Source organism: Carassius auratus, chromosome 6 (genome assembly GCF_003368295.1).
Source record: "Carassius auratus strain Wakin chromosome 6, ASM336829v1, whole genome shotgun sequence".
Lineage (NCBI taxonomy): Eukaryota > Metazoa > Chordata > Actinopteri > Cypriniformes > Cyprinidae > Carassius > Carassius auratus.
The window spans coordinates 22,645,120-22,664,331 of NC_039248.1; the positions used below are offsets into that span (position 1 = coordinate 22,645,120).

The 19,212-nt window shown below is 41.0% G+C and overlaps 1 protein-coding gene across 5 annotated transcripts in view; it reads left to right on the forward strand.

Annotated features, from left to right (window-relative positions):
* herc2 (HECT and RLD domain containing E3 ubiquitin protein ligase 2) overlaps window positions 1-19,212 on the forward strand; it is a 56,727-nt gene that overhangs the window by 20,477 nt on the left and 17,038 nt on the right. For 3 of the 5 annotated variants that reach the window (XM_026265671.1, XM_026265674.1, XM_026265675.1), the window contains 46 exons: window positions 965-1,122; window positions 2,545-2,658; window positions 2,745-2,996; window positions 3,736-3,929; window positions 4,018-4,218; window positions 4,309-4,537; window positions 4,978-5,102; window positions 5,637-5,815; window positions 5,931-6,115; window positions 6,194-6,358; window positions 6,562-6,747; window positions 6,921-7,091; window positions 7,181-7,284; window positions 7,380-7,530; window positions 7,607-7,821; window positions 7,950-8,082; window positions 8,213-8,340; window positions 8,507-8,702; window positions 8,790-8,920; window positions 9,253-9,432; window positions 9,533-9,669; window positions 9,826-9,977; window positions 10,614-10,805; window positions 10,979-11,166; window positions 11,565-11,757; window positions 11,880-12,062; window positions 12,159-12,343; window positions 12,520-12,667; window positions 12,772-12,968; window positions 13,112-13,342; window positions 13,521-13,659; window positions 13,816-13,962; window positions 14,651-14,793; window positions 15,276-15,540; window positions 15,754-15,896; window positions 15,994-16,092; window positions 16,172-16,340; window positions 16,508-16,633; window positions 17,479-17,587; window positions 17,676-17,815; window positions 17,898-18,088; window positions 18,226-18,331; window positions 18,412-18,503; window positions 18,576-18,751; window positions 18,826-18,937; window positions 19,100-19,181. In XM_026265671.1, coding sequence (XP_026121456.1) covers window positions 965-1,122; window positions 2,545-2,658; window positions 2,745-2,996; window positions 3,736-3,929; window positions 4,018-4,218; window positions 4,309-4,537; window positions 4,978-5,102; window positions 5,637-5,815; window positions 5,931-6,115; window positions 6,194-6,358; window positions 6,562-6,747; window positions 6,921-7,091; window positions 7,181-7,284; window positions 7,380-7,530; window positions 7,607-7,821; window positions 7,950-8,082; window positions 8,213-8,340; window positions 8,507-8,702; window positions 8,790-8,920; window positions 9,253-9,432; window positions 9,533-9,669; window positions 9,826-9,977; window positions 10,614-10,805; window positions 10,979-11,166; window positions 11,565-11,757; window positions 11,880-12,062; window positions 12,159-12,343; window positions 12,520-12,667; window positions 12,772-12,968; window positions 13,112-13,342; window positions 13,521-13,659; window positions 13,816-13,962; window positions 14,651-14,793; window positions 15,276-15,540; window positions 15,754-15,896; window positions 15,994-16,092; window positions 16,172-16,340; window positions 16,508-16,633; window positions 17,479-17,587; window positions 17,676-17,815; window positions 17,898-18,088; window positions 18,226-18,331; window positions 18,412-18,503; window positions 18,576-18,751; window positions 18,826-18,937; window positions 19,100-19,181 — 7,442 coding nt within the window. The remainder of the gene's footprint in view (window positions 1-964; window positions 1,123-2,544; window positions 2,659-2,744; window positions 2,997-3,735; window positions 3,930-4,017; window positions 4,219-4,308; window positions 4,538-4,977; window positions 5,103-5,636; window positions 5,816-5,930; window positions 6,116-6,193; window positions 6,359-6,561; window positions 6,748-6,920; window positions 7,092-7,180; window positions 7,285-7,379; window positions 7,531-7,606; window positions 7,822-7,949; window positions 8,083-8,212; window positions 8,341-8,506; window positions 8,703-8,789; window positions 8,921-9,252; window positions 9,433-9,532; window positions 9,670-9,825; window positions 9,978-10,613; window positions 10,806-10,978; window positions 11,167-11,564; window positions 11,758-11,879; window positions 12,063-12,158; window positions 12,344-12,519; window positions 12,668-12,771; window positions 12,969-13,111; window positions 13,343-13,520; window positions 13,660-13,815; window positions 13,963-14,650; window positions 14,794-15,275; window positions 15,541-15,753; window positions 15,897-15,993; window positions 16,093-16,171; window positions 16,341-16,507; window positions 16,634-17,478; window positions 17,588-17,675; window positions 17,816-17,897; window positions 18,089-18,225; window positions 18,332-18,411; window positions 18,504-18,575; window positions 18,752-18,825; window positions 18,938-19,099; window positions 19,182-19,212) is intronic. The other 2 variants (XM_026265673.1, XM_026265672.1) reach the window with 2 other exon arrangements.

A 19,212-nucleotide genomic window follows, 5' to 3' on the forward strand; every position in this document is an offset into this window, starting at 1 on the left:
CATGAAGTCTTGGTGCAGTGGAAAAAGAATTAATATTGTCTATCACTCCCATGAGCTTGGAGGACTGCATCCATACCTCTCTGCAATGACTCAAATAACTGACTCCTCTGAAATGGCAAAGAAAGCATTCTTGCAGGACTTCCAGAGTTCATCAAGATTCTTTGGTTTCATCTTCAATGCCTTCTCCTTCATCTTACCCAACATTACTCAATAATGTTCATGTCTGGTGACTGGGCTGGCCAATCCTGGAGCACCTTGACATTCTTTGCTCTCGGGAACTTTGATATGGAGGCTGAAGTATGAGAAGGAGCGCCATCCTGCTGAAGAATTTGCCCTCTCTTGTTGTTTGGAATGTAATGGGCAGCAAGAATGTCTTGATACCTCAGGCTGTTGATGTTGCCATCCACTTTGCAGATCTCTGGCAAGCCCCCATACTGAATGTAACCCCAAACCATGATATTTCCTCCACTGAACTTGACTGTTTTCTGTGTGAATCTTGGGCTCATGCTAGTTCCAGTAGGTCTTCTGCAGTATTTGCTACTATTGGGATGCAGTTCAATAGATGATTCATCGAAAAAAGCAACCTTCTGCCACTTTTCCACAGTCCATCCTTCCTGCAAGCTGTGGGACTTGGCAAATGCAACACAATTTTTTGCTGTCTTCTGTTTGATTCTGGTTTCTGAGCACTAATTCGGCCATTGAGACCACTGCTTGAGAGAATTCGACAAACTGTTGTAGATACAGGGGTTTTTGGTGACCAGTTCTTATGTAGCTCTACTCTGACCTGGGCCTGTCAACTGAACTGCTGGGGTTCTTCTTCTACACACCTGAGAATGTTAATTACAGTATTTGACCAGTCAAAACCAACCATTGTAGTATGCTATTTAAAAACAATATAGTTCTTTGTATTCTTTGTATGCAAAGAATCACACAACATAAAGCGTGTTTACTTGTGCTTCTACAGGTATTTAGAGGAACCCACCATGATTGCAGTATTCTCAGGGAGGCCGGCAGGGAAGCAAGTTATTCACATCGCGTGTGGCAGCACGTACAGCGCAGCGATCACAGCAGACGGAGAGCTGTACACATGGGGCCGAGGAAACTACGGCAGGCTAGGCCACGGTAACATCTCCAGTATAAATCCAGTTCAAATCCACTGCTGTTTATAACAAGACAGATATATAATCTTACTACAGGACTAGGGCTGGGCGATATGGAGCAAAAAATATATCTCGATATATTTTGCTATATCTCGATATACGATTTATATCTCGATATCTTTACAGGAAAAATAACCCCCAAAAAACTACTGCAAAAACAAATATGGCAAATATTACATGTTAAGGGGCCTATGAAACATTTTATTTTTTTCTTCACCATATGTTTTATTGTTACCTAATTCTGTGTGCATAAATGCATTAAAACAACTTAATTAGTTTAAAAAAATTCTTAAAATAGCCTTATGTGAAATTTTTTTTCCCTTCAGAAATTCTGTGTATTTACATTTTTCTGATTATCAAATGAAGGCATAAAACATTCATTTAATTTATCTTTTAATTATTTAAAATTAGGCAAACTTTATTTTTTGGTAAACAAAGGGGATTTACTATTAAAAATAAAACATGGGAGAAATGTTTTGTGATTATTCCTTATAAAATTATTTTCGTTTCATTTTAATAGTAGTAGTAGTGGGCTATCTATATTCTGCTGTACAATAGTAATAGATTTCTGTCAAATACTTTTATTTTGACGGGTTTACCTTTACAGTTCTGTGTATGTGATACCACAGTCTATGATGTGATATGAGCTAGTCTTACTCAATTCAAACGGTCAGATGCTCATGAAGTGACTCTCAGTGCAGTTCTGGAGATGTTCCTCATGTGTTCACGTCTTTATTTAGAGAGAGGAAAGACAATGAAATCAGCGCGAGCGTTATGCGAGCTTCCGTGTTTAATGAATGAAGACGCGCTTCTGCTCCATTCGTTGACACAGACACGCAGAACATGCAGGATTCATATTTAAATAGACTTTTCCGGGTTAATATTTGCAGATATTAGTCCATTTCGCGATTTGATGTAAGTGCATGACCGACTTTTGATTAATTCATTTAAAATTTGACCAATTCCGTGACATTCCGCGTTAAACTGTAAATTCCATTTTTATGACTGGATTCCGCGATTCCGTCCGCGTTTCATTGGGCCCTACAGTAGACATCTGCCTGCCGTTCGCCCTACGCCTTAAAACTGAAGTATCTCCATATAATGGAGCCAGTTGTCTTTTTTTTTTTTTTTGACTAGTTCTCTACACGCGAGGTGAGAGGGGACAAAAGCAAGGAGGCGGGGGGCGAGCGAGCGGGGGCGAGCACAGCACAGGGAAGGCAAACAAGCAAAGTGGCGGAATCAGAATATAAACAATATATCGATATATACGATATGTCAAAATCCATATCGTGTTTAAAAAATATCTCGATATATTTTAAATATCGAGATATCGCCCACCCCTATACAGGACACAGTTAAATGATGCTTGCATGCTTTTCTGAAGGCTCTAGTGAGGACCAGACCACTCCCATGCTGGTAACTGCTCTGAAGGGGCTTAAGGTCATCTATGTGGCATGTGGAAGTGGAGATGCTCAGACCCTCGCTGTGACTGAGAATGGTATACATCTCATAAAGGCACATTCAGAAGTGGTTTTAAGATAATGTAAGAATGGCATGATCATTTTTCTTGCGTGCTCTTTACAGGTCAGGTTTGGTCATGGGGTGATGGTGACTATGGTAAACTCGGTCGTGGGGGTAGTGATGGATGCAAAACGCCAAAACTTGTGGAGAAGTTACAGGATTTGGATATGGTGAAGGTGTGCTGTGGGAGCCAGTTCTCCGTAGCTCTCACTAAAGATGGACAAGTGTACACTTGGGGCAAAGGAGACAATCAGAGACTTGGCCACGGCACTGACGAACACGTCCGCTATCCCAAACTGCTCGACAGTCTACAAGGTTCAGTGTTTTCAGGAATTGCGTTTTCACAACATACACATTTCAGGTTTTCGAAATCTGAAGGCAAAGTCAACATGACATTTAATATATTTTATAACATGTTCCACATCTAATATTGAAAAGTTCCTCATTGTGAATGTTTAATTCACATATTATTCCAAAGAAGGAAAACCATTTTGTTTTCTTTCATTGAAATGTTACCGTGTTATTATTGTTAACTAAAACTGTTCAAATGCATTTTCAATTAAATAAAGCTGCTATTAAATATTAGAAAACGAAAACTATATAAAAACTAGTATACATCAACATCGCATAAAAAATTACTAATATTTTAATTAAGATAAAAAAAAAACATAAATGTATGTATAAAAGCTAGTTTAAAATATTAATTAATAAACACTATAGCCACATAAGTAATTCTAAAATAACGAAATACAACAACAAAATAACAAAACAATTTGCCTATTTGAACAAATAGGCAAATATTTAGGCATTTGTACAATCCAGATTTAATAAATTCCAGATGGATCAAATCAAGTCTCTCCCTAAATTTTTTTTGCCCATGGAATATAGACTTTTTTCACTTGTAAATGCTACATTATGGAAGCAAAATGGCATATCAAATTGACTTTATCAACACGTACATTTCAAAATATGGTTTATTTAAACTCTGTCACCAGTTTTCATAAATTTTTTAATCTGAAGTCTGCTTTTAACATTTAATTCTTTGTCAATTCAGGTAAGAGGGTGGTGGATGTAGCAGTTGGCTCTACACACTGCCTGGCCCTCACAGAAGAAGGAGAGGTGCACAGTTGGGGCAGTAATGATAAACTTCAGCACTTTGACACGCTCTTCTCCAATAAGAAGCAGCCTAAAGCCCTGCCAGGCCTTAATTCTAAACACATAATAGGCATCTCCTGTGGCCCTGGCCAGGTATAACCTGTCTTTCACCAGAATGTAATTCATTGTATGCTGCTTTTGACTGCATACTACTTATATTTTGTAATATTCTGTTTTTCAGAGTTTTGCATGGTCGTCATGCTCTGAGTGGTCCGTAGGGCTCCGTGTACCATTTGTGGTGGACGTGTGCACAATGACGTTCGACCAGCTGGACCTGCTGCTTCGGCAGGTCAGTGAGGGCATGGACGGCAGCTCTGATTGGCCACCGCCGCAGGAGAAAGAGTGCATGGTTGTGGCCGCTCTCAACCTGCTCAGATTACAGGTATTTATTCCAAAATACCAGTTTGAATAGTATGTCCTCCTAAAAGCATAATTCATCTTGAATATTGTCATTGTATTCTATCTCTTCCAGCTCCATGCAGCCATCAGTAACCAGGTGGACCCTGAGGAGCTAGGTTTGGGCTTGGGAAGCGGGCTGCTTAATAACCTCAAGCAGACAGTGGTGACGCTGGCCAGCAACGCCGGGGTTTTAAACACTGTGCAGGTGGCTGCCCAGGCCGTGCTCCAGAGTGGCTGGTCAGTGCTACTGCCCACTGCAGAGGAAAGAGCGAGAGCCCTGTCCTCACTGCTGCCCAATGCAGGTCAGTTCATAAATAACTAAGTGCTACTACCGTATTTTTCGGACTATAAGTCGCATCAGTCCAAAAATACGTCATGACGAGGAAAAAAACATATATAAGTCTCACTGGACTATAAAGGCCTGTTCGCCCCAAGAATGATAACTATAAAGATAACGATATTAGCACCCACACCAGCGAACAATATTATTTGTGTATTCTAAGCGGACGCGAGTCTGCTGTTTTAAATTCTCGATCTCATTATAGCACGATTGATTCTGATTGGTTGGCAATGTATTTATCGTTCATCAGAGTCAAAAAAAAGTGCAGCAACTGGCTGGTTTACATCTGGTAACATCTGTGGATAAATCATCTTTAAAAAACAAAACAAAAAAACAAGCAGTCAATGTCATGTTTGTTTCTATCACAGCATTTATGGTTAAAAGCATTTCTGTATTTATTAGCATCTGCTAATGAGATGAGTGTAAGTCCTGGCCGTCGCTTCATGATCGACCTCTTGGTTAGTAGTCTGATGGCCGACGGAGGGCTGGAGTCTGCTTTGAATGCTGCCATCACGGCTGAGATCCAGGTCAGCATGTTTTATTCATTAGACACTTCATCATTTATTCACCCTCCATGCATTGTATCTCCAACATTTAACAGAGCACTGCCAAAAACCAGACAGAGGAAACTGATTCATGACCCCTGAGGGAAAAGTGTCAAAAATCATTTCAGTTTTAAATGATTGTGTTATGTGTTATTTTAAACGCGTTAAACTCTGTTATTTATATATCTCTTTGTTTAATTTTTGTTTTGTTGTTTTTATTTTGTTTTGTTTTTTATTTTGGTTTTGTTTTTAGTTTAGTTTAGTTTGGTGTTTTGTTTTTTATTTTATTTTGGTTTTAGTTTTGTTTTTAGTTTAGTTTGGTGTTTTGTTTTTTATTTTATTTTGGTTTTAGTTTTGTTTTTAGTTTAGTTTGGTGTTTTGTTTTTTATTTTATTTTGGTTTGTTTTTTAGCTTAGTTTTGTTTGGTTTGTTGTTTTTTTATTTAGATTTTTTTGTGCTGTTTTAGTTTTGTTTTGACATTCCAATTAACTACTTTCTCTGCATTTCTTTTATTAGGATATCGAGGCTAAAAAAGAAGCACAGAAAGAGAAGGAGATCGATGAGCAGGAAGCCAGTGCCTCTTCTCTGCATCGCTGTCGCACCACACTGGACAAAGACCTGATCAACACCGGCATCTATGAGTCAACAAACAAGCAGAGCCTTCCATTGGTCCAGCTGGTCCAACAACTGCTCAGGTAATGCAGTGATTCACTTTTCAATGCATGAAACTTAAAGATGGCTTTAGAAAACTCTTAATCAACTGAACGTCATAGCCTTTAGTAACACTCTTCTTTGTGTATTATTCTGTAGAAACATTGCTTCACAGACTATAGCTCGTCTTAAGGATGTGGCACGACGAATCTCAAACTGCCAAGACACGGAGCAGGTCAGCAAGGAGCGCTCGGCCTCTCTGGACCTACTGCTGCGCTTTCAGAGGCTGTTGGTCTGCAAGCTGTATGTGGGGGTCAGTGGCACTGTGGGTGTGGGAGGATACAGTAAGTAGAAGAACTTAATTTTTCAGGGATTTTGTTAAGGTTTGAGCATTCAGTCAACCCTATCTCTTATTGTCACAGCTTTGAGTAACTCAGAGATTCTGGGAGTTGGGTCTCTTTTGAAGAAGTACATGGCTTTGCTGTGCACACACATTGGAGATATCCTTCCTGTTGCCACCAGCATCGCCCTCAACAGTCATCGTCACTTTGCAGAGGTGGCACGTGTCCTCGAGGGAGATCTCACAGGTAAAAATGTTACTATGTTAAATTCACCAAATTTAATTTAAAGCTTTAGGATGATTCTAGCATTGAAGGAATAAATTCATCTAAAAATGACAATACTGTTATATGTATATTAATGTCATTCCAAACATATGTGATGCTTTTTAATTTCTGAGGTCTCTGAAGGCATTTTTAATTGCAAAGCATCCTGTTTCTTCATTCTCCAGGTGTTTTGCTGCCAGAGTTGATTGTCTCCATTGTGCTACTGCTGACCCGTGATGCTGGCCTGATGCAGGAGACTGGATCCATTCCTCTCCTCGCCGCTCTTCTGGAGCATGTGGACCGTTTTAACCATCTCTCCCCTGGAATGGAGAGAGATGATAATGAGGATCTCGCCTGGCCTGGACTCATGGGTATGAGACAGATTAATCCACACACCTCCTTCATTACCAAGACGGTCTGACTGCATAATTGAGTAATGTTTCAATCCAGTATGAATATATTTATGTATAAAAAAAGAAAAGAAAAAATGAAAGATCTTCTAGTAAAAACTAAAATAATAGTCAAAATAATTTTTTCTTTGAAGGATTCTTTTTCAATGGGTCAAGCTCAAAGAACAACGAGGAAGTGTCGCTTATCCGCAAAGCTGACCTGGAGAATCATAACAAAGATGGCGGTTTCTGGACTGTCATTGAAGGGAAGGTCTATGACATCAAAGACTTCCAGACGCAAACTTTAACTGGGAACAGCATCCTCGGTATAACAACATTACTCAAATGACTAAAACCTTTTACTTTATTTTCAAATAAAACGTTTTCTAAGTTTATTTACTGTTTCCCCTCACAGCCCAGTTTGCTGGAGAAGACCCTGTAGTAGCTTTAGAGGCCGCTCTCCAGGTTGAAGACACAAGGGAGTTCATGCAAGCTTTCTGTGTGGGACAATACATGGAGGTCTGCGTGTCTTTTGTTTTATAGATTTGAATTGCTTTCTTCTCAAATTGTTTGGACTTCATGTTGGTCTTCTTTTTTTGGCTGTCTTTCTCCAGCCCAACCAGGAAATGGTGACAACTCCTGACCTGAGCAGTCTGTCCTCACCTCTGATAGATGCTGAAAGGAACCTTGGTCTGCTACTGGGACTGCATGCCTCATATCTGGCTATGAGCACCCCTCTCTCCCGCATTGAATTAGAATGTGCCAGTGAGTCCGTTTTTTTAGCTTATACTATAGCAAACGTTTCAGTGGTATATCAATAAAAAAACCTTGTACCTTCCAGAATGGCTCCAGTCGTCGATTTTCTTTGGTGGTCTTCAGACGAGTCAGATCCACTATAATTATAATGAGGAGAAGGATGAGGACCACTGCAGCTCTCCTGGGACCACCACACCAGACAAAGCCAAACTCTACTGCCGCAGAATCACCCTGAGTGATCACGCCCAGCCCTTCCTGCAGGCCATCGCTGACAACAACACCCAGGACCACACTGTGAAGGTCATACACAGAGAGAGACTATCACTGATTTGTCTCTTTATTTAGTATAATTTATTCCTAATATTTGACTGTCATTTTGATTATTACAGATCATGTATAATTGTTGGATTCTTTCTTATTTGCTACAGGACTTTCTATGCCAAATCGAGCGGTGCTGTAAACAGTATCATCTCATCACTCCCATCACTTTTCCGCCTGAACATCCTGTAGAGGAAGTGGGCCGCCTGCTGCTCTGCTGCCTTCTCAAGCACCATGACCTTGGTAACTTAAAAAGTGCTGGTTTTATGGCTTCTCTGTATTTCTGATTTCTGAAATCCTGCTCTGTGCACTTGTCAAAAACTCTAGACGGAGTTGTCAGTGTTATTGGTATAATTTCTGTTTTCTTATACAGGTCATGTCGCCCTCTCACTTGTTGATCAGTGTGCCTTGGGTGTGGACCAGGGGAAACAGAGGTCCCTCCCTAAATCTGTGATTGATGTGTGTCGAATGGTGTACCAGGCCAAATGTTCTTTGATAAAAGTGAGCGTAATAATATATGTGATAAAATGTAATTTAGTAATAACATACACTTAGCACCGTACCTTTATAATTTAATACATGGTTATGCAAGGTGTAAATGGGGTTAGAGTGTGATGATGATTTCTTTGACCCCCCCACTCTCTGATCTTTCCCCCATCTGCTACAGACGCACCAGGAGCAAGGCCGCTCTTATAAGGAGGTGTGCGCCCCAGTGATCGAGAGGCTGCGTTTCCTGTTCAATGAGCTCCGGCCTGCTGTCAGCAATGACCTGTCCATTGTGTCCAAACTGAAGCTGCTGAGCTCTCAGCCACGCTGGAAAAGGATCACGCAGAAACTGATCAGAGACCGCCGCAAAAAGAGAGGTGACTAAGTCTAATAGTTCTTTTAAATGTGAATGTGTAAAAGCATGTTCAGTTTATAATTCTAGCATGTTTTGCTTATTGTCTCAGTGCCTAAGAAATCAGAGTCCGCTGATTTGGAGGAGGACAAGATGGAGAGGGAAGGGACCAATGAGGAGCTGCCTGCTCCAATCAGTCCCGCCCCTGTGGACAAGAAACAAACCACTGTCAGATCCCCAAAGGTTTGCTGTTGTCCATTTATCCTCAGTATTCTCTCTCTACTGCTTGATTTGGGGATTTACTTTTTGTTCGGCATGCACTTGTTGTCTTTACTAGTTTATTAACTTGTTTTACTATTTGTAAACTAATCTTGTTACTAGTTAATTATTTATTAACATTTTAATGGTTTAATAGTGTCTCTGTGCGTTAATAAATTTGACATGTCTTTACTGAGGAGCTTTTGTTTATGATTATACAATTAATTTGAATTACTGTCAAGCATGTCACGTAATTAATTCTATTACATTTCTTTATTTGATTAACAGCCTTGTTCATTTTCTTCTCCTTTATCTTGCAGCAGGATAAGTGGCAGCCTCTACTAAGCACCATAGGCAGTGTTCAGAAGTACCGCTGGTTAAAGCACAGCGTTCAGGGCTCCTTCTCTCAGTCCAGCCTCATGAGCGCCATCGTTGAGTTTGCTTTGAAAGAGGAACCGCTGGATGTGGAGAAGATGAGGAAGTGCCTTCTTAAACAGGTAGTTAAAATGTTTTGTGTTGTCTAAAAAGGTAGTTATTAACATAAAATGGACCTGTAAATGACAGTATTTAACTCCTAACAATAACTCCTGTGTACAGTTGGAGCGAGCTGAGGTCCGGCTGGAGGGTATAGATACTATGTTGAAGCTGGCATCCAAAAACTTCCTCCTGCCTTCCGTACAGTACGCCATGCTCTGTGGTTGGCAGAGAGTCATACCTGAAGGGACCAATATTGGGCAAGTTTAAAGATATAAACGATCTTCAAGCAGGATATTTGTTTTGCATGTTCTGTTTTTAGCAGATTCTTTTGTGTTTTGCAGAATATTTTAGTATGGCAGTACAGTATCTTGCATTGGTTTGTATTTACATTAATATCCGTTTTGCCCTGATAGAGAGCCCCTGTCTGACTGCCTAAAGGATGTAGATCTCATTCCTCCATTTAACCGCATGTTGCTGGAGGTGACGTTCGGTAAGCTCTATGCCTGGGCTATCCAGAATGTCCGCAACATCTTGTTGGAGGCCAGCGGCAAGTTCAAGGAGCTGGGTATGAGTGATGTCATTACAATGATTATAAAACGCATTTAATTCATGTATTTATGTGCACTACCCCTTCAGAAGTTTGGGGTCAGTAAGATTGTTTGAAAGAAGCCTGTTATGCTCACAAAGGCCACATTTTTTGATTCGAAAATAGTCGTAAAGTGAATATTGTGAAATATTATTACAATTTAAAATAACTATTTTCTAGCCATAGAAAATAATAATAGTAATACATTTTAAAATGTAAATTATTGCTGTGGTGGCAACACTGAATTTTTAGCATCCATTTCCCCAGTCTTCATGTCTCGCATGATTCTTCAAAATCATTCGATTTGGTGCTCAGTAAAAAAAATTTTTATTATTGTCAATGCTGAAAACAGTTTTGCTGCTTAGTTTGTTTATGAAAATTGATTACAAATTTTTTTTACAATTTATTCAAAAGAAAGTTTGGCGTTTACTTGAAATATGTATTCTACTGTCACCTAAATGTGAACGTCTCTGACTTATTGTCTACATAATGCATCCTTGCTGAATAAAAATCATTTCAAAAATATTTTATTTAAAATAACAAAAAAAAAAACTTACAGTCCCCAGCTATTTGAATGGTGTTTGGTATTACTGAATGTTGTTTCCTCTCTTCCAGGGGTGCAGCCAGTGCCTTTGCAGACCATCACTAATGAGAACCCAGCAGGCCCCAGTTTGGGAACCATTCCTCAGGCACGCTTCCTGCTGGCCATGCTCCACATGCTCACTCTCAAACATGGAGCCAACAGCCTCAGTCTCCTGCTGAACTCTGGTATCCTCGCCCTCACCCAGAGTGTTCTTCGACTCATTGGTCAGGACCTTCTCTCGACTTGCTTTCTTAAATCAGATGGGTTTTATTTTATAGAGCCAGTTGTATACTGTCAGATGGACTTTATTGTAAAGGGTGATTTTCAACAGGGAGAGGTTGATCTCTTCTATACTGTTTAATGTGTTTTGTGAATATGTTGGCATTGCATGGCACAGGTCCCAGCTCTGATAGCTGTGAAGAGGAGCTGAGCTCTGTAGCTCACGGAGACTCTGCTACAGTTCTCGAGGAGTCCAGGAAGGAGACGACCCCCACCCCTCTTCCTGCCTCTGGCCCTGAATTGGCAGCTATGATGAAGATTGGCACTAGGGTGATGAGAGGACCTGACTGGAAATGGGGAGATCAGGCAAGTTAAAGCTGATGTGTTTGCCTTCTTATTTACACTAATTGTCTTGTTATTCTAATTCACTGATTAAATGTAAGATTCTGACTCAAAAGATAAAGGTCACATTAAGAAAATATGGCTTTACAAAGGTAGAAATTCCCATGAAATGCAAAAATCAGTAAAAATCAGTTTTAACTTATTGGTTAATTTTTAAAATTTTTAAGACTTTAAGAGTCAGTTGTCCACAGCAGTCCATCAGTACCAACACAATAACACACTCAGCAAAATATTGCCTAATTATCTTTTATTGATAAAATACCAGACAATATTAAGATATCATTTTTTGTCAATATCGCACACCCCTTGCACAAATGCATTGTCAGGTCAGTTTATTCATGTTTCTGTTTGGTGTGTGTTAGGATGGACCACCACCAGGCATGGGCCGTGTTATTGGGGAGTTGGGAGAAGATGGCTGGATTCGTGTCCAGTGGGACACCAGCAGCACCAATTCCTACAGGATGGGCAAAGAGGGCAAGTATGACCTCAAACTAGCCGAGCCGCCGCCTGCCACCCAACCGGTCACAGAAGACTCTGACACAGAGGACGACACAGGTTTGTGATGCACATGGCACTGCGTTATTCAAGAGAACAAAGCATTTACCACCCAGTCTTGGTGCTTTACTGTATTTGTAATTGCTGCATTGATTTATACAACCTTTCCCTCTTTGTCTCAGAAGGGGAGGTGATGGAGAAGAGTGTTCACCCAACTGCAATCATGTTGACCAGCACAGTTAATCTGTTGAAGACACTGTCACTGTCCTCTGGGATTCACGCTGAGGTGATGCAGGCTGACGCTATTAGCACTCTGTGCGGTCTACTCCGGATACTGGTGGAGAGTGGAGCCAATGACAAAACTGGTAACAGCCCAGAGTTTATTTGTTCATTATTATTTCTTATTATATAATATAATGTTTACATTATATTTGACCCACATTCCTCCCTTTCTTCTTTAGGTTGTTCATCTCACAAGCTGGTGTCCTGTGAGCAGCACAGGAGCTGGTGCACACTGGGATTTATTCGCAGTATAGCTCTCATGCCTCAGATGTGCAGTACCCTGAGTTCCTCTGCGTGGATCAATCTGCTTATACGCATCGTGGAGGGCCACCAGTCCTTCACTGCGGTCACGCTACAGAGACAGGTGCCAACATTGCTTCCTAGATTCATTTAACACTTACTGTGAGTTCTGACTGGCTTTTCCAAGAGGATGAGAGCTTTCCTTGTCTCTTTAGAGTAGAATTGTTATTCTAAAACCTTCATGAGTACCACAGGGTATGTATGCTATGTTTTAATCCATCTTTCCTCACTCCCTGGCAGATTCTTGCCCTGCGGCTTCTACAGGGGGTTTTACCCTCCTGGGATAAGACCGAGCGCTCACAGGATATGAAGTTTCTGGTGGAGAAACTCTTTGGGTTCCTTGGCAGCTTGCTCAGCACGTGTTCCTCAGATCTGCCCCTCCTCAGGGGTACTGTACATTTATTAACTCCTTTCTCACTGTGTGCTCTTTGTGAGGTAGTCTAAATGCTGATAGCAGGATGCCACTTTAACATCACGTTTTCTGCTTTACAGAAGGTTCGATGCGTAGGAGAAAGTCCCGCCCTCAAGCCTCTCTGACAGCCACTCACAGCAGCACCCTAGCCGAGGAGATTGTGGCTGTACTGCGTACACTTCACTCCCTTGGCCAATGGAATGGCCTTGTTAATGAATACATTAACTCCCAGCTCAGTGGTATCAGTGATGTAATGGCAGGCAGACACACTGAAGCGGTACAAGTCCAATTTTTTTAACGTTATTAGCCAAATAATAGTAGTGTTGAAAAATAATGGAAGTATTTTACTAAAGGCACCATATACTGGTTTTAAGCCCTGGTTAGAAGATACTGAATTTGTCTACATTGTGTTTCTGTCAGGCTGTGCTTGAAGATTACCTTCCCAATGCTGAAGCCCCGGCGGTGGGCAGTCTGATGGCAGTTTTGGCAGTCATCGGTGGGATTGATGAGCGTCTGCGTCTGGGAGGACCGGTGGTTCATGAGGAATACGGGGAGGGCACTGTGACTCGCATTACACCTAAAGGACGAATCACTGTTCAGTTCCATGAGATGAGGAACTGCAAAGTCTGCCTGCTCAGTCAGCTCAAACCGGTACATGTGCACCAACACACAGCACAGTAATTGTTGTTGTACAGTGTGACAAATTACGTTATATTGATGAGCACGAACCCAGCTGATGAATCTGTATATCATCTAGCCTTAACCATCATTATTGTTCTTCATGGTTGATATCGCTGCTTATTTTCTGTCTGTCTGGATATCTTTGCAGCTTCATATGGTTCCATTCAGTGTTCAGAACCTGCCCTTCACTGAGCCTATGCTGACAGTATGGGCCCAGCTAGTCAACTTAGCAGGAAGCAAGCTAGAGAAGCAACGCATGAAGAAATCCCTCAGCAGAGGACTTATGGGTACGCCACATGCAGCAATCACAAATCAATTGTCATTTTGATGATTTTATTGGGAAAAGGAATAGACTGTTCATGCAACCATCCAAACAAAAACATCTGTTCTACACTAATCTACGTATGATGATAAATATTCTGGTTTGTGTGTTTGTCTTGCAGCGGATCAGGTGGATGTGCATTTGTTGCGGTGTCAGCAGCTCAGACTGTACATCCTGAAGGCAGCGCGTGCTCTGCTCTCCCACCAGGACAAACTCCGACAGATCCTTTCTCAGCCAGCTGTCATAGACATCAGCCCCAATCCTACAGGTGAGACCAGAATGTCACCCTTGATCTCACTTCAAGTTTCAATCTGCATGCATTTTCGGATTCACTTATTTGCTCTCGTCTTAATCTCGGTGCAGTTATATGTCTGTGGTGTCAAAGGTTATACATTTTTTCCTCACAGCTTACACCAAGCAGAAAATGCAGGAGTGATTATATCTAGGGGTGCTCCGATCACGATTGGCCGATCGTTAATGCGCATCTCGTCAGTAAAGCCGGTTCTCTAATCAGCGGTTAATTCCATCAGGTGCGTGATTTCACATAGAGCAGCTGTTACTACACAGAGCCGTTGTTAACTGAGAAGATGCGCCAATAAACGCTGAAAATGAAGTGGATTTGCGCATCTTCTCTATTAACAATGGCTCTGTGTACTAACAGCTCCTCTATGTGAAATCAGGCACCTGATGGAATTAACCGCTGATTAAATAACTGGCTTTACTGACGAGATGTGCATAACGATCGGCCGATCGTGATCGGAGCACCCCTAATTATATCTGTTAACTGTTTATAGTGCTCTGGGAACGACTGACTAGTGTTCAGTTGCATCACATCACTACCCCCTGGTGGCCACATATAGATTCTTATTGTTGTTATTAGAATTTTGATGAGTGCTTTTAAATATGGCATCTTGTCTGACAATTTTGTAATGCATATGTTATGATTTTGTGTTCAGAGGATCAGTGTGTGTCGTCTCCTGAGGTGGGAGATTTGTCTCCTGAGGGTCCTCAGCCTCCCCTCATTCTCCTCCAGCAGCTGCTGTCAGCATCCACTCAACCATCCCCCATCAAAGCCATATTCCACCGCCACGAATTGGAGGTCAGAGACTGTATTTACATTTCCTGTATGACAAAATTAACGGTCCAGTCCAGAACATTGACCCAAAAAATTATCATTAATATTAACTATTAGCTGTAATTTTTGTTACATAATATAATATAATGCAAGTGTGAAGTGTGCGATTAATCACAGAAAAATGCTTAATTAGATTTTTTTTTTAATCGATTGACAGTCCTACTTTTAAACAAATAATTGCAATGTGGGTGAGCATAAAATACATTTTGAACACATGAAAAACAATCATATTTTAATTATAATTATTATAATAAAAAATATTTAATATATTATATTTTTGTGGTAATCAACCTTATGCTTTAGATGCTGTTGATTAGAACTTTGTGATCTTAAAGCCTTTCTGTTAACAGCTCAGATGTTACATCACCCAGTTCTTGCATTTGTATTTTTCTTATTTTTTTTTCTCCCTGAATTTCAAATGCTTTTGTGCCGGTATGTGTGATTAGGCAGCTGCTCTGGCAGTGTGTCAGTTCCTGGCAGTTGAGTCCACACACCCGTCCTCCCCCCTGTTTGAGGACAGCAGCTCCAGCGAGGCCACCACACCGGTCACTGTGCAACACATGCGCCCGCCCAAGCAGAAGAAACACAAGACTTCACCTGTGCCCCCTGCTCCCATCGTCCTGCAGCTGATGGAGATGGGCTTTCAAAGGAAAAACATTGAATTTGCCCTTAAATCACTGTCTGGAACCACAGGCGCTTCTGGAGTGCCAGGTACTGCACCACTAGCTCAAGTTTATGAAATGTTAAATTGAATTCTGTCGGTACTGCATGCTTGAGTACTCAAAAGTTCCTACACTTAGAAGAGAGTACTATTGCTTGCATGGTATTTAAGTAATGCCGTGGTCATTTGGGCACTACCGTGTTGATTATACCATTTGTTTTCCCATTTTTGTTAGCAACTGATTCATTATGCTTGGGTTTTAGGTGTAGAGGCATTAGTGGGCTGGTTGTTGGACCATCCAGACGTTCAAACTACAGATCTGTCAGATGCAGATACTGTATCAGATGAATACTCTGAGGAAGAGGTGCTGGAAGAGCTGGAGGAGCCTGAGCCAGCCTTCCCTGTGGTGCGTATAATAACACATACACGCAATGATCCTTCACACACCAGATTCACTTGTAGTCAGTGAATGCGTAACAAATGCTCTTTCCCTTGCATGTCAGCCTCCTGGGGTCGTGGTGACTGAGAGTCAGACTTTTAAAAAGAGGTCGGATTTTCAGAGCAATGATGATTACGCTGTATATGTGAGAGAGAACATTCAGGTGAGGGGCTACGCTTGTTTATTAATGGTTTTGGGTGGTAATGGAGGAGATGAGCTGATCAGAGGCCTGTGTGTTGCAGGTGGGCATGATGGTACGATGCTGCAGGACATACGAGGAAGTGTACGAGGGAGATGTGGGGAAAGTGATCAAGCTGGACAGAGACGGCCTGCATGATCTGAATGTGCAATGTGACTGGCAGCAGAAAGGAGGAACTTACTGGGTCCGTTATATCCACACTGAGCTGCTGGGTAAATCCTCTTTATCTTCTGCTCTTAAACACTTTATATGGACTGAAGTCCTAATTGCATTTTAATTTGTATCAGTTATATTTAGTTTTCCTGTTGCTTATAGTGGATTTGTTTATTTATATACAGTATTTGTTTAAACTAAATAAATGTTATTCTCTATTATCCAGGGTTTCCTCCACAGAGTTCTCCGTCTCATATAAAGATAGGTGATAAAGTGCGGGTGAAGCCCTCGGTCACAACGCCAAAGTACAAGTGGGGATCTGTCACTCACAGGAGTGTGGGTGTTGTCAAAGGTAACACGATTTCCGTATTTTTCGGACTATAAGTCGCACCTGAGTATAAGTCGCATCAGTCCAAAAATACATCATGATGAGGAAAAAAACATATAAGTCGCACTGGACTATAAGTCGCATTTATTTAGAAGAAAGAGAAAACATTACCGTCTACAGCCGCGAGAGGGCGCTCTATGCTGCTCAGTGTAGACTACAGGAGCACGGTAATGTTTTCTCTTGGTTCATTTCTCTCAGTTCATGTGAAATTAATTTTGATAAATAAGTCGCAACTGACTAAGTCGCAGGACCTGCCAAACTATGAAAAAAAGTGTGACTTATAGTCCGGAAAATATGTTATGTTTAAAGAGGTTTAATCTAGTGCTGTCAAATGATTAATCGCATCGAAAATCCAAAACGTTTTTGTTTACATGTGTGTGTATTGTGAATATTTATGTGTATATGTAAATAGACGCACATGCATGTACATATTTCAGAAAAATGTAGTTTATACATGAAATATATTTATATATAATATAAATTAAATAAATATATATTTTTTCAAAATATATTCTGTGTGTGAGTGTTATATAAATATAGTATTTATATAAACATAATAAATATACACAGCACACAGACATAAACTATGTAAACAAAAACTTTTATTTTGGATGCGGTTAATCGTTTGCCAGCACTAGTCTAAACATAATTTTCACTTTTAAATTAACTGCTTGCTAGTCGTCTTCAGTTTTGGTTGAACCATACTTTTCTACGGAATGTTTTGCTGTGTATCACGAACCTGTAGCACAGGGCTTTCTCTTCAGGGATAAATAAAAACTGTTGTTGCTGTTTTTTTTTTTTTTGTCCAGCTTTCAGTGCCAATGGGAAAGATGTGATAGTGGACTTTCCTCAGCAGTCACACTGGACTGGGCTGCTGTCAGAGATGGAACTTGTTCCCAGTGTACATCCTGGTGTCAGGTACATAGAGTACAAGTGAAAATCACCTCTCAACAACAAATAAATAGATAAACTAAAAGAAATGATATTGTTTCTACATTTTCCTTAGGTGTGACGGATGTCAGATGTTCCCTATAAATGGCCCCAGGTTTAAGTGTCGGAGCTGTGATGACTTTGACTTTTGCGAGAGCTGCTTCAAGACCCGTAAACACAATCCTAGACATTCATTTGGACGAATAAATGAACCAGGTCTGTGAAAATTTAATGTGTTGTTTAATAACTACTGTGTCATTTAACATTTCAACAGTGTAACCTAATAATTTCCCTTTAGGTCAGTCACCCACCTTCAGTGGGCGCTCGGGAAAGCAGCTAAAGAGGCATCACAACAATCAGCGTGGAATGCTGATTGATGAGTGGTCCAGAGTGGTGAAGAACCTCAGCGTTTCATCCTCTGTTAACCAGGCGTCTCGGCTCATAGACTGTGGAGAGCAAAGCTGGCAGTCCTCAGGCTCTCAGGGGAAGGTCAGTCTAATCAAAGTTTTCAGCAGTACTGTATGGTTGCTTGTTTACATAGCAAAGATCAATTGGAAACTTGATTCTAAGTTTAATTGAGAGGGAGGGAAAAATCTATGCTGTTTTGTTTTGTTGGTTTTCAATAGCACTGGATTAGGTTGGAGCTTTTCCCAGACATCCTGGTCCACAGACTGAAAATGACTGTAGATCCAGCCGACAGCAGCTACATGCCCTCACTGGTGGTGGTATCAGGTAAAGAACCATGATGCCTTTCAGGTCATTCATAGTGAAACCTTTTCTGGGTGACCTGATCAACTGTGTTTATTCTCCAGGTGGGAGCTCTCTCAACAATTTGATTGAGTTGAAGGCCATCAACATCAATCCCACAGACACTGCTGTCTCTCTGCTCAGTGACTGCACAGAGGTCGGTTTGAATTTCCTCACAAGTATTAGAGCGAATTTTCTGTGTGGCGCACTCATGTATTTGTGTGTTCAGTATCACAGGTACATCGAGATTGCCATAAAACAGTGCCGGAGTTCAGGGATTGACTGTAAGATCCACGGCTTGAGCATTGTGGGGCGTGTCCGCGCGGAGGACGAAGATCTGGCCACTGTGCCTTTCCTGGCATCTGACAATGAGGAAGAGGAGGATGAGAAGACCGCAACTGGAAGGTGTGTGTTTTGGTGCATTTGGTAAAGCATGAACTGGTACCTTACTTAGTTTCTCTTTCTATCTCCTTTTGCAGTCTGACTCGAAAAAGGTTGTCAGGGCTGGAGTCCGCTGCCACTATCAGAACCAAAGTTTTTGTCTGGGGTCTCAACGATAAGGACCAGCTTGGTGGACTTAAGGGGTCTAAGGTCAGAAATGTGTAAAAACACATTCAAATTTGTATTAATATATTATTTATTTAATATAAACTTATGTTTTCTATAGAGGTCTTGATTTATATGATCGCATAACTTAACTTTCATTGCTATAGCACGCAATGACAAATCTTAGTGTCTTGTTTTTTCTCTCAGATCAAAGTCCCATCATTCTCAGAGACCATGTCTGCTCTCAATGTAGTGCAGGTGGCTGGAGGCTCTAAAAGTCTTTTTGCTGGTGAGTTGTTTTAAAAAATTTGCTGCTCAAT